At 31.1% G+C, this 13,781-nt stretch overlaps 1 protein-coding gene across 3 annotated transcripts in view; it reads left to right on the top strand.

The window, feature by feature from the left end:
• Window positions 1–2,996: 2,996 nt before the first annotated feature.
• The window catches only part of LOC137648377 (organic cation transporter-like protein), a 28,981-nt gene continuing 18,196 nt past the window's right edge, over window positions 2,997–13,781 (top strand). Inside the window, exons 1-3 of one of the 3 annotated variants that reach the window (XM_068381304.1) lie at window positions 2,997–3,113; window positions 8,833–9,328; window positions 12,733–12,868. In XM_068381304.1, coding sequence (XP_068237405.1) covers window positions 9,058–9,328; window positions 12,733–12,868 — 407 coding nt within the window. In that variant the 5' untranslated portion in view covers window positions 2,997–3,113; window positions 8,833–9,057. The remainder of the gene's footprint in view (window positions 3,114–8,832; window positions 9,329–12,732; window positions 12,869–13,781) is intronic. The other 2 variants (XM_068381310.1, XM_068381316.1) reach the window with 2 other exon arrangements.

Raw genomic sequence — 13,781 nt, 5'->3', positions numbered from 1 at the left:
CATCAGTCTTGCAAGGCGTCCCAACCTACTTGACCATAATATTATTTTCATTGTCCTACGTGCAAGAACACCACTAAACTCACCATCATTGCCACATACCATCTCCATTACTGCCATGATTGCCACTACTAACAGCAAGAGCACCACTATCACCACCAATGATACAAGCACGGCATTGCCCCCTCCCCTCAAAAAAAGAAAGAAAAAAAAAAATCAGAAACCGCAGGGATCTTTTAAGCGATAGAGGTATTACATAAACAGAGAGACACTATTCGAGAGCAAAACAAACACCATGGAAACCGATCGGACGTGGGGTATAATGAAGCAGTGGTATGCTGGTCCACGCGCACCGAGAAACTAGGCTTCAGGCCAACGGAGATGTGACCAGACATCATATTACTCTTTTTGCCATTATTTTTTCTTTCGTAGGTTGTGAGAAACTAGGTGCAGGAGGGGGAGGGCTGTGAGAGACTTTACTGCTAATATCGTATTTTGATTTTGGTTATTTATACTTTTTTTGTAGTAATTAGTATTATTTCCACTTCTTTTGGGAACATTTATACATAGATATATTCACACACACACACACACATATATATATATATATATGTGTGTGTGTGTGTATATATGTATGTATGTATATATATATATATGTATATATATATATATATATACATATACATGTATATATATATATATATATATATATATATATATATATATATATATATATATATACAGTATATGTAGAGATATTCAAATGCATATACACACACCATGTATATAAACATGTACTGTATATATATATATATATATATATATATATATATATATATATGTATCTATATATATATATATATATATATATATATATATATATATATAGTATACATGTGTTTATATATACACACACACTCACATACAGTATAGTATATATATCTATCTTTATTTACTTCCTTTACTTACTATATATATATATACAGTATATGTAGATATTCAAATGCATATACACACACCATGTATATAAACATGTACTATATATATGTATATATGTATATATATATTTATATAAATATATATATATATATACACACACACACACATATATATATATATATATATATATATATATGTATATATATAGTATACATGTGTTTATATATACACACCCACACTCATATACAGTATAGTATATATATCTATCTTTATTTACTTCCTTTCATTGATGCCCTTTATTGCTGTTACTGATGTCATATTCCATAATCATAGGTGTTATTGCAGATGGCAGTGATTATGCTAATAATGTTCTTGGTGATTCCTCATTATGTTCATTAGATCATCATTCCTGATTCTTCTTTGGTGTTTTATTTATTAGTGTTATGGTAAACAATTTTGGTACTAAACAATACGACTTTGTGGCTAGTCAGCGCATGGAAGTTTCGCCTCTTTGGAATGAGTAGTAGGTGTTTTTTTTTTAGCTGATAGGAAAGATGGATGATAGAAGAGTGAGGACAGTTACCTAACTAACCTTGATAAGGAATAGTCTGGAAAGTTAAGTATTAGTCAGAGTGATGTAAGGTGTGGTTTAACCAAACTTTCAACTGGGCCCCACAAGGCACTAGAAGAATTGATCTCCATTGCAGGGTCATTAGAATCGCCTGAAATTACATATAAAAACATGGCTTTATATCAGTGTAGTGAGATGTGTGCCAATGTATGGGCATGAGTCGTCGTGGTATAACTATCAAACATATCCAACAGATTTGGTAGATTTGAAAACAAAGTCCTCAGAAGAATATTAGGAGCTGAAGAGCAGGACAGGATTAGAAATGAAACTCTAAGAGAGATTACTCAAGTGCCATATGTGAATGAGATCATGGTGAGGGGTATATGGAGATAGTTTGGGCATGCTCTTCGCACTCCCCATGAGAGATTAGATCACCAAATGTTTAACTGGGCTCCACAAGGCACGTGAAGAGTTAGAAGACCCAGGCCTACATGGCTGAGGACTATGAAACGTGAAACAGGGGATGATGAATAGGGAAGTATTGATCGAAAAGCTCAAGATAGAGACGACTGGCGAAATCTAACCGAGGTCCTTTGCGTCAATAGGCGCAGGAGAAGATGGTGATGATGATGATGATCATAAAGGTACATTTTTCTTGTCCTAGTATTAAAGTTGATTTGATACAATATTTACTTTTTAATTTACTTATTGTTTTCTGGTATTAGATTAGGATGAAAATCATTAAGAATAGCGGGGCATAACACTCAATTGAAATTTTCCTACTGTTAAGTATTTGGTTTGATTATTAAAAGGAATGTAATTCTTGTTAAAAATCCTTGAAGTTTAATAACAAAAGTTGCTTGAAATAGTTTGAAATAACTATCTATTTTATGGACAATTTATTACAGAAAATGTTCAAGGAATGGGGAATCTTTGAAAGCCATTTCGTTGAAATCATAAGCAATGCTCGATATACTTTTCTTTATATAAGATTCATTATTTTCTACCAGTGGTTTTCTAGTTGACAATCTACTGTTGAAACATTTTCTTTAATTGCTAGTAAGCCAGAGCGGAATGAATGTCTTATCAATTATTGAAAATTCTGTTGTTCAGTAGCTTTTTAAGTAAATACATTTTTTTTTTTTGCATTTTATGCTATAACATAATCTAATGCATTTTCAGGATAATATTAATAAAATAGTTATTTTTTTTTTTTATGAAAACGAATCCTTATTTGGAAAATACATTTGATAAACGTAATGTCTTAAAGATCTAATATATGATGGATATTTTGGCTAATGCCTAAAATGACAATCTGAAAAAATAAAAGCATAAAAAACAACAGTCTTATCACAGCTCTACGCCCTATGTATGCTGTTACATAATTTAAATCTGTCCAGAATGTATGCTGCATATGTAACGGAACGCAATAAAAGAGGAGACTTTTGCTTCGTACTTAATGCAAGACCTGTTCTTAGCTTCAGTTAAGCTCCAGACGTGAAAGAGGGAACAACATCACGCCCAGCATACCCTGTCTGGGCATTATATAACCCTATGGGAGTGACTGCTGCCCTCTTGAGGCAGACCCATTAGAAACTGATAAAGGGTAACTCCTTAGGAACTTATGTTTTTAAACCCGTTTTATTTTAGGTATATAGATATACTCTCTCTATATATCTATACATATGTGTATAAACGTGTACATATCAATTTGACGTATGGTGATGTGAAGTGCTGTTGAAAATATACAGTATATCTTTAAAGATATCCTTACAAACACGTGTAAATATTCATTTGAAGTAAGGTGATGTGAAGTGTTTAAAAAGTATGTATCTCAAAAGATAGCCTTACAAACGTTAAACTACAGTGAATCGTATTTAGCCATTGCAAATGACCTAGATTTGATGATAGCTATTGCTCTGTGTACTTGTCCAAGGCTAATGCAAGTTTTCAGTTCCGAGTCGAATGAACTTTAGAAGGTGAATCGTCAGCGGGAGATACAAACAGGTTCTCAGTCGAAGGTTAATGGCGTTGTTCAACGCATACAGATGACTGGACACTCGAGTGAACAGTAGCACTTGTAGTATTATGAAAGAAAAATATCTTGAAGATAATATGATTGGAAATTTATATGTTTCTTGGAATAGATGAGTACAAAGCTTTGAGTGCTATAAGTGCAGTGGGTGTTTTTTTTTTATACCACTTAATGAAAATAAACTGTTGGAATAAACTATCTATAGATATATTGGTATGACAAGTTTTGTTCTAATTTTGTTTGCTATTTCACGTAAATGGTGATTGCTCGATTACTGAACCTGATAAAACGGAATGATAAGTTAAAATGATGAAAAGTCAATGTATTTTCAGTTTAGTTCAAAATTAAAACCAAACATAATATATGTGGAAACATCCGTTGTTAGAAAATTAGAGGCAACAAATCGTTCTCTATTTGGAAAAAGATGTAAAATGTTGTCCTTGACAATGAGAGTGAGTAAATAAATAAAAAAATTCAGAGTTGGTAACCACCCAGAGATGTAATTTATAGAAATAAAGCTGAAAATAAAATAAGTGAAAAGTTATGAGTAGCAAATTAAACGTATATTAAGGCAAGAAAAATTCAACTTGAGTGTAAAATTTACAATTATTTAATTTTAAGTTTATTTTGACGTTGCGTTTTTTAACTCAAGTGTATGGTCTGTGTCCCTGTGTTTATTTGTTTATTAGAAAGTGAAATGTGTTTCAGTCTATGTGAAAAATAGACAAAATTAGATCTATTTTTACCACATAGAAGGCAAATTTGAATATACATTTTTTTTGTAAGGTTATTATCCCCTATCATTTTTTGTATGAGCCAGATGCTCAGCTGATATCATTATGAAAATAACAAGGGATTTACAAGGTACATACAATGTCTTAAGTATGGCGGACTACAATTAAGTATTTAATTAAGTTTGAACATTATTCATATCTCAAAGAATTTAAATGGGTTATTATGAGGTCAATGTTAATATTACATCAATATGGCATATTTATGCATACTAGCAAATGTCAACACAAGATGATTCACCTTTCATTTTTGGCGGAGTCTCACCAATGTGAGACTAAGAGCATATTTTATATAAATAAAACAACAGCTGTAAGTTGAAATAGATTTATCATTCAAATGTGACACCTATTTGAGCTTTCTACGTCATCCAATTAGTGCAATTGGTGAGCTAACAATGTTAAATGACCTTCTGTAATTACTGGCTTACAGAAAGTCACCTCCATGACATATAATTACTGTTCTCTTTAAGCCAGTGAGTTGAATATCTAATACTTTGGGTGCACATGAGTAAAAGTAACATGTAGTATATTCTCGGTTATACTAAATTTTTTTTCTATATTTTAGTTGCATTACATAGCTCAAAAGCATATTCCCCATAGTAGCTTGACCATTCAAAACCAGTCTTTTCTTTTATATGTAAGAAAATAAAAGTTATTAAGTAAACATTTAACTGTATATAGTCTAATATTTACATGTGCTCTTTTGAATAATGAAGGTAACTTTTATGAAATGTTCTTGTACTAGATAGTTCTAGTTGTTCATCCAACAAGTCCTAAACCCATTCTCCTGCCAAATTACAGATAATTGAAACCTTTTGTAATCATATATATGGAGTTGGAATCCTAAAACATCCCATTACACTTGCTTTGAGAAAAAACAAATTTTAATCCATTTACGATACATGGATGCTCACTTCTCGAATTTGCATTGCAGTTGGAGCTATTTCGACATCCCTCAGTCATTTACATGCTAGGACTCATCTTCTATTATATCAAGACATCAACATGGAAAATGAATAAAGTCCTAAGGTCATGGCTTGAAAGTTACCTATTTGCCAGTGATAATATTATTTTTATGACAGTCAGTACAGGAAGGGGGTGGGGCGTTGTATGGCGAATTTTCAATATCTTCATTCTTTCGTGAGGACAGTATATAACTCAGCTTATATACTTTTCTTCAAGGTCAAAGAAGATTTCACATTAAATTTTCTCTGCTTTCACGAGTTTTATGACTGATAATTTTTTGCATGATAAAGGGGAAGAACCTACTCTGGAGATGATACTTTCTTGGTTTGCATTATACTTTCTGTGGATCAGTACATTTTTTTTGTGAGTAGCAATTAATCAAGTGTCAGACACGAGCTAATAAATCTCTGATGAAATTTCATCAAATTTATTCACTTTGTGTTAACCTCCAGTTCCAGGGCGTCTACTCAAGTAAGTCAATAGTATTACATACTTGTTGACACATATTCAGTGGAAGTGAGGTTTCTCATGACTAGTATGTGCCATGTTCTAGAAGCAAATGGCATTATTAATTTACTTTCATGTCATGAGCAGAACTTTCGTCATTTTAGATTTAAGATCTGGATCAATTCCACATCATTAGTTATGGACCTAACACCCTTGAGTAGTAATTTATGATTAGGAATTAAAGTTCCTCTGTTAACTATTACATAACTAAGCATTTGACGAAAGAAAAATCATTAGAATGTTGATGATATGGTGTTACTAGAAAAGTCCTGAAATAAGTATCAGTTCGAAGCATTTTACTTATGCGTTTTTGAGGCCATATTTTCAGCTAGAGATCTTTGATTGTTTTATACTGGTTTAAATCCCAGTTCAGAATTAATCTAATAACATCGCTAGCTCTTGATATACTGTTAAATATGAATCCTTAAATGTCTAAATAGATCCCAAATTTTATTACTTTCATGTATACTTTCTTCTTATTTCAATTTTCTTTGCACCTACACTGTTCATAAATGACAAGGCAGTTTTAGTCATCATGCTAATTCTATATCTTTAGGCACATACATGAATTTACCATTCCTTCTATCTTTTGTCTTCATTAACAATTCAGGTTCTTTTTTTTTATCTATATTTCTTTGGTCAGTTTCATTTGTCTTTGTTTACCATCGTCTATAGTCATGATAGCGTCATTGGTGATGCTGGCTCTCTTTTTTCTGATTTATTGTTATTAGAAGATTTTTAAATTTACTTATGTGACTAAGACACTATGGACTTAACAAGTGTGACTTTTGCATTTTCATTAGTTTCTACTTTCCACCATTCTCACAAAATATACATTTTGTGTCATAGAAAGGTACCTGAGGCTCTTTTGCTTTCTTCATTAGGAGTTTATTTTACATAAGACACTAAGGTTTAAAGGCCGCTCATAAATGGCAGAGGCAAGGGACAGTGACACTGCCCTTGCAAGCTTGACAATGCCCTAGAGACTGACCATATATATATATATATATATATATATATATATATATATATATACATATATATATACATACATATATATATATATATATATATATATATATATATATATATATAATCAGTGCCCAAGCCACCTCTCTACACAAACTAGGACCAGGGAGGGCTTGGCAATGGCTGCTGATGACTCAGAAGATAGACCTATAAGCTCACCCAAACCCCCAATCCTTAGATCACAAGGATGGTGAGGTTGCAGCGACCACAGGAAGTAATGAGTCTGGCGATCACCACTCAGGGACGTTACCACATCGCCCATCATAACTACACAGGAGTTTTCCTCGGAAGGCCTTGGGAATTTAGCCACACATGCCTGAGTACTATTGCTTTATTCAACATCTTCCAGATATGTGAATAATACATCTCATAAGGTGCTGTTGTCTTTGAGATGCAGTGACGTCAGCAGTCTCTAACACTACCAGACTATCGTCCCTACTACTAAAAATATGTCATATACTCTGTGCTGCTATTCTTCATATGATCCTCTCCCGTCTTCCTACAGCTTCGTCGTTCAGTTAATATGTCTTGAGAAGATACATAAGAAAAGACTCTAACGAGATGCTAATGTGTACTTTTTATCTATTTCCTTACTTCCTTTCCTCACAGGGCTATTTTTTCTTGTTGGAACCCTTGGGCTTATATCAGCCTGCTTTTTCAAATAGGGATGTAGCTTAGCAATGACGCATGATTGAGTTATTGTAACTGAAGAAAATGGATTTAGAAAAGAGTAAAAATAATTTTTCTAAAATTTTCGTCTAATTTGAGCATTTATACAAGAAATCATCATAAAAACCAAATGTGTAATTGTTTATAGGAACTATTTGATTATATTGGATGCACTCACTGTAGCATATAGCCACCACGTTGAAGTTTAATGCATTTCCTAAGCTTTGTTTGGCTTTTGAAAAGGTTAAGTGCCTGGCATAACCTTTAAGATATTATTTTTCAAACATCTTGTTACCATTTTTATTATTATTATTATTAAAGGCTAAGCTACAGCTGTCCTAGTTGGAAAAGCAGGATGCTATAAGCCCAGGGGCCCCAACAGGGAAAATAGCCCAGTGAGGAAAGGAAACAAGGAAAAATAAGATATTTTAAGAACAGTAACAACATTAAAATAAATATTTCCTGTATAAACAATAAAAACTTTAACCAAACAAGAGGAAGAGAAACCAGCTGGAACAGAGTGCTTAAGTGTACCGCCATTATAAAAAAAAATGTAGTTAAAATTTCATTTCTGGCAGTTGACTTGGCAATCATCTTGAAATCTATGCAAATTCTAACCCCCTTTTTATGAAAGTAGAATTATACAATTCCTTTTCTTTCTAGAGGGGCCTTCTCTTTTTAATCTTAGCCAAAGCTATCTCACATAATTGCTACAAAGCATGATCAGGCAAAGCTATATCACATAATTGCTACAAAGCATGAATCAACGGGTATTGAGTATCCAAAGTTTATGAACATGAGTATATGTCTTTCAATATAAATCCTTTGAAATGGAGAGGTTATATAACAAATGACTTCATTATTAGGACATTTTTTTTTCAGATCATTCAAATAGGCAAATTAATCTCCCCAATAAACATTACTAGATTATAATTTCCATTAAGTTTTCAATATTTAATAAAGATTCAATAATCTATATAGTAAAGGTTCTCTTCAGCTTTAACTCCATTAATGTTGAAGATTACATTACTGAAACACTGATTGCATTTAGTTATACAATTATTAAAATGATCGTTATTCTACAAAATTAAAGATGACCATCTAAATCAAGAAATGAGATAGCTAGGGTTTAGGTCGTCTTGTTTGATACAATTCTATCATACAACATACCTAGGAAATTTATCAAATATAAATGTGTAAGAAATTATGTGTTTGTGAACCAAACATTGATGTATATATTGTATTCTATTAAGTTTAAGTTTAATTTGATATGCACTATTATTTCTCTATTTTTTGCTGCGTTAATATCACGAATTTACTTTTAACAGGAAAACTGTAAAAAGCAATTTAGTTTCTTCCATTTTCTGCAGCTGCTGGGAAGACATTTTTCTTGTCTCAAAAACGACTGTAATCAGAATAACAGAAAGAAAACACGAAGGTGTAAAAGTACAGGCGTTCTAAATGAATGAAATAAAGGAAGGACAAAAGTGAGTAACATAAAAAAAAAGAAAACAAAGATCTATGTATGAAAGAAAAAAGGAACGGAAAAAATCATGACGAACACAGAGAGAAATCTCGAGGCCACAGATGTACAAAATGAGAGAACCGAGCAAATTTATGTCGCAGGAGGCAAAAAAGGGAAAATGAAGAAGGGGAAGAAGGAAAACATAAGGGAAATGCAAGGCGAGACCGAGACCACGGAGGAAGACGGAACACTAAAGGAGAATTACAGTAGCGGAGGGCCAATAACTTTCGAAAAACTGCTTGAAGTATCGGGAACGAACGGCAGGTGGAAAATACTTGTTATCGTCCTCTGTGCATTTTGTTAGTACTGCTTCCATATTTTCTTACCTTTCTAAGATAATGTGTTTGAAGTCATATACTGTAGCTTTTTAATGTAGATCTTATCGTGGATATAAAATATGTTTACTGTACATACATACATACATATACACAAACATGTATATTAAATATATATATATATATATATATATATATATACATATATATATATATATATATATATATATATATATATATATATATATCTATATATATCAGTATATGAAATACATTTAGTACTATATATACAGTATATATATATACATATATATATATATATATATATATATATATATATATATATATATATATATAATGCATGCAGATCTATATGTATATATATGTATATATATATAAATATATATATATGTATATATATATATATATATATATATATATATATATATATATAAATGTGTGTGTGTATGCCACACACAAACACATATACTGTATAATATATATATATATATATATATATATATATATATATATATATATATATATATGTATGTATATATATACTGTATATATACACACACGTATATATATATTTATATATACATATGTATATATATATATACACACACACACACACATATATATATATATATATATATATATTTATATATATATATATGTATATATATATATGTGTGTATGCATATACACACACACATATATATATATATATATATATATTTATATGTATATATATATATATATATATTTATATGTATATATATATATATATATATATATATATATATATATGTATATATATATATATTTGTGTGTCTGTGTGTGTGGGTTGCTAAAGGTGAATTTGACCTTATTTAAGGCATGTTTGATATCTAAGAAGTCTTTGAAATTACCCTTACTAATATTAATACTATTTTATGTTATTTTCTTTTACATACAATTCATGTGTTTTCAGTTCTTGAAATATTTCTGTTAACACACATTTCATGAATAGTCTACATTTCTAATAACATTCTGCAATATATTTCTTTTAGCATTGCTTTTCCTTCCCAGAATAAATGTCTACTGTTTAGAGGCTAAAAAAATGTGACCCAATTAAGAGTCTAAACTTTAGACTCCTAATTGGGACACATTTTTCTTTTGGCACTGGATTTTTTTTTTCCAGAATCGTATAGAAGCCTTTTTGAAGGATTCTTTTAATTTGAGGAAAATTTCGGGATCATTATTCCTGTTCTTAAAATATTGGTTTTGCTTAAGAAAAATCTATTTAAGGTTTACTCTGTCTTAGATCGCTGCAATATTTCCCATAAATATTCTTAGAGCATTAGGTTTTTGTTCTTCTATCAGTTAAGTTCTAAGGAGATTTATGCCACTATTTTTCTCCTCATTAAGATAGTTTTGTTTAGAATAATATGTACTCTCTCTCTCTCTCTCTCTCTCTCTCTCTCTCTCTCTCTCTCTCTCTCTCTCTCTCTCTCTCTCTCTCTCTATGGAATTCTTTCATAAGCCAAGACATTTTGCTTAATATTTTCCAAAGTATATTATTGCCCTTACCCACATGAGATATAAGTTTGACAGCTTTTTTGGTTTTGTCACGGGCCCACTTCTCGTAGGAATTCGTTTAGTGACATTAAAGGCCACAAGATACAGGGCAATGTTAAGTGTTTTCTCCATTTAACAGATAATTATCCTCTCCGAGTGTGAGTACCTTTACGCAGTGATTTGGTTTGTGTATTGCCATGATCAGTAAAGCTGTGCTAGTCAGGGCTACCCATACTAGGTTGGTTTGCTGTGAGCGATCAGACTAAAGTCTCCTACCATCACCAATCATCAATGACCAGCGTGTCTATGAACTGGCTAAACCCCAGACATGAATAAGATGTATAAGGCCTATGTGCTGCAGTGGACTAGAAATGGTTGCATTTACTGTTGTTGTTGAGTTCCTACTATATGTCCAGTATTATGAATTTCTGGAAACTGTTATACAAGTAAATGATATATATTTAGAAGAAGCAAGGATGTGGGACAGATTAAAACAACTCCTCACCAAAATATAACTTATCCCTTATTTACCTTTAGAAAAGGAAATAGATATTCAATACTATACTAATTTTTTTTTAACGAGATGCATTTGAACTGACTTGGAGGGGTACCCTTTCAGCTCGGAAAAGTTTCTTTATAGCTGATTAGTTAGAATTATTTTGCTTAACCAATCAGCCATTAGTAAACTTTTTCGAGCTAAAAGGGCACCCTTGCGAGACAGTGCAAATGCGCCTCGTTAAAAAAAATAGTATAGTATCTGCAGTTGGGGATCTAGATATTCAGGATTTAGGTTGTCTGTAATTAGATACAGTTTGAAAATCTTGATATTCCGGGTGTTCTGTTGCTTGTTTAAATGTATTGTCTTTTGTAAGAAAGTAAATACAGTGCAGATATGATGTTGAATAACTATAAAAAAATAGTTAATAGTAGAAGAATTATATCAACAAAACATTGTTAAATTTTCAAATAAATACTAGAAAAACACCAACTACTAAAACTAAACAGAATAAAACTTTAATGTCAATATTTTACTTTGAAATTGATTAAATTCTTCTCTACGTTGACTGCCTTGAATGAAACATTTTTAAAGACGATGATGAATAAATGGTCTTATCTAAAGTTTCCCGGATGAAACTTGACACACATTCATGTTCTTTTCTGATCAGTTTTCCGATGAGAAATGACACTTACCATTTGCGTTCATTAAAACGTTACAATAGTTTTTTTTTTTTTTTTTTTTTTTGATAAGGACAACCTTTAATCAGTCCTACATAATTACTTCATGTACATATGTATTACCTACAAATATGTTCTTCTTAAGCACTTACTATAACTACAAAAGTCACAACTCACTAACGATTTAATGGAGAGAACTCTTTAACTTTGCCCTGCGTCATTTAACGGCATTGGTTTATTGTTCAAACTCTCTTTACTCATATATAAATTTTTCATATTTTGCGAGTCTTATTCTCCATTCAGCAAAGAAATGCCATTATGAACATAACATCCAAGACAGATAGAGAGATAGTTTTATATATATATATATATATATATATATATATATATATATGTATATATATATATATATACATATATATATATATATATATATATATATATATATATATATATATATATATATATATATATATGTATACACACACACACACGCACACACATACACACACACACACACACACATATATATATATATATATATATATATATATATATATATATATATATATATATATATTCACTTTCAGTGGAACTTCATTTTTAGGCCCATCATCAGAAACTATTAATGATAATAATAATAATAATAATAATAGTAACTGAATTTTATATGTATCATTCTATTTTAGCCGGATTCCCTGCTCCTATGAACACTATGTCTTACCAGTTTCTTGGGGAAACTCCTGAGCACTGGTGCCACGTGGAAGAATTGACTGAGGCCAACTGGACGGATGAACAAATCATAGCCTTTGCCATCCCTAAAAGGTTCGTTAGCAACATAAGTTACCCTCCTTGTAACTATTCTCTATTCCTGTCTGGGGCATGCTAACCACTGGGACATGTTAACCACTGGGGCATAGTAAGCACTGGGACATTTTCAAGCAGTGCTTCGTTTTACATGAATGATTAGTTGATGATTTTAATCGAAAATAACTATGGTTAAGTATTTTAGTAAGAAACATTGAATTTGGTTTTATATCCTAAAATAGATAACATTGAAATAATCATTGAGTAACAGCAAAAGATATTCAAATAGTTGTGTTTTTACAGCTTTGGTTTATTTTTTAATACTAATGACACTTGCCAGTAACTTATAGTTGTGTTTTTACAGCTTTGGTTTATTTTTTAATACTATTGACACTTGCCAGTAACCTATAGTTGTGTTTTTCTGCTTTGCTATATGTTTCAATACTATTGACACTTGCCAGTAACTTAAAGTTGTGTTTTTTCTGCTTTGCTTTATGTTTCAATACTATTGACACTTGTCAGTAACTTATTTTCTAGATCACCATTTTCTTGCATCTGTGAGAATGAAACCACAACGAAGGTTTTCTTAAAAAGAATTTTCACTTATTTACCGTCTCAAAATCAAACCACATATTAAACTATATTTTGCGGCATGATCATTATTCACAAATTTTACCTGGACATTACATTTGAAGTGCTTTCAAATGTTAGAACTCAGAGGAGCTTGTGAACTCCCTTTCATGTGTAGATTATTCACATTTATCCATTCTATATAGAAGTATGAATATAGTTCCCAATTAACCAAAAGTTTTATTTTACATTCTACTCTGTTTCCTCTTTAGGGAAGAATAATGATTTGAACATTGGTTAGTCTCGTATTTTTTTTAACTTCTGCAAAACAATAATGTCTCATTTCCTCGCAACTAATTTC

Source organism: Palaemon carinicauda, chromosome 1 (genome assembly GCF_036898095.1).
Source record: "Palaemon carinicauda isolate YSFRI2023 chromosome 1, ASM3689809v2, whole genome shotgun sequence".
NCBI classification, from domain to species: domain Eukaryota; kingdom Metazoa; phylum Arthropoda; class Malacostraca; order Decapoda; family Palaemonidae; genus Palaemon; species Palaemon carinicauda.
The sequence above is the reverse complement of the archived record's forward strand: the minus strand, read 5'-3'. Positions and strand labels throughout refer to the sequence as shown.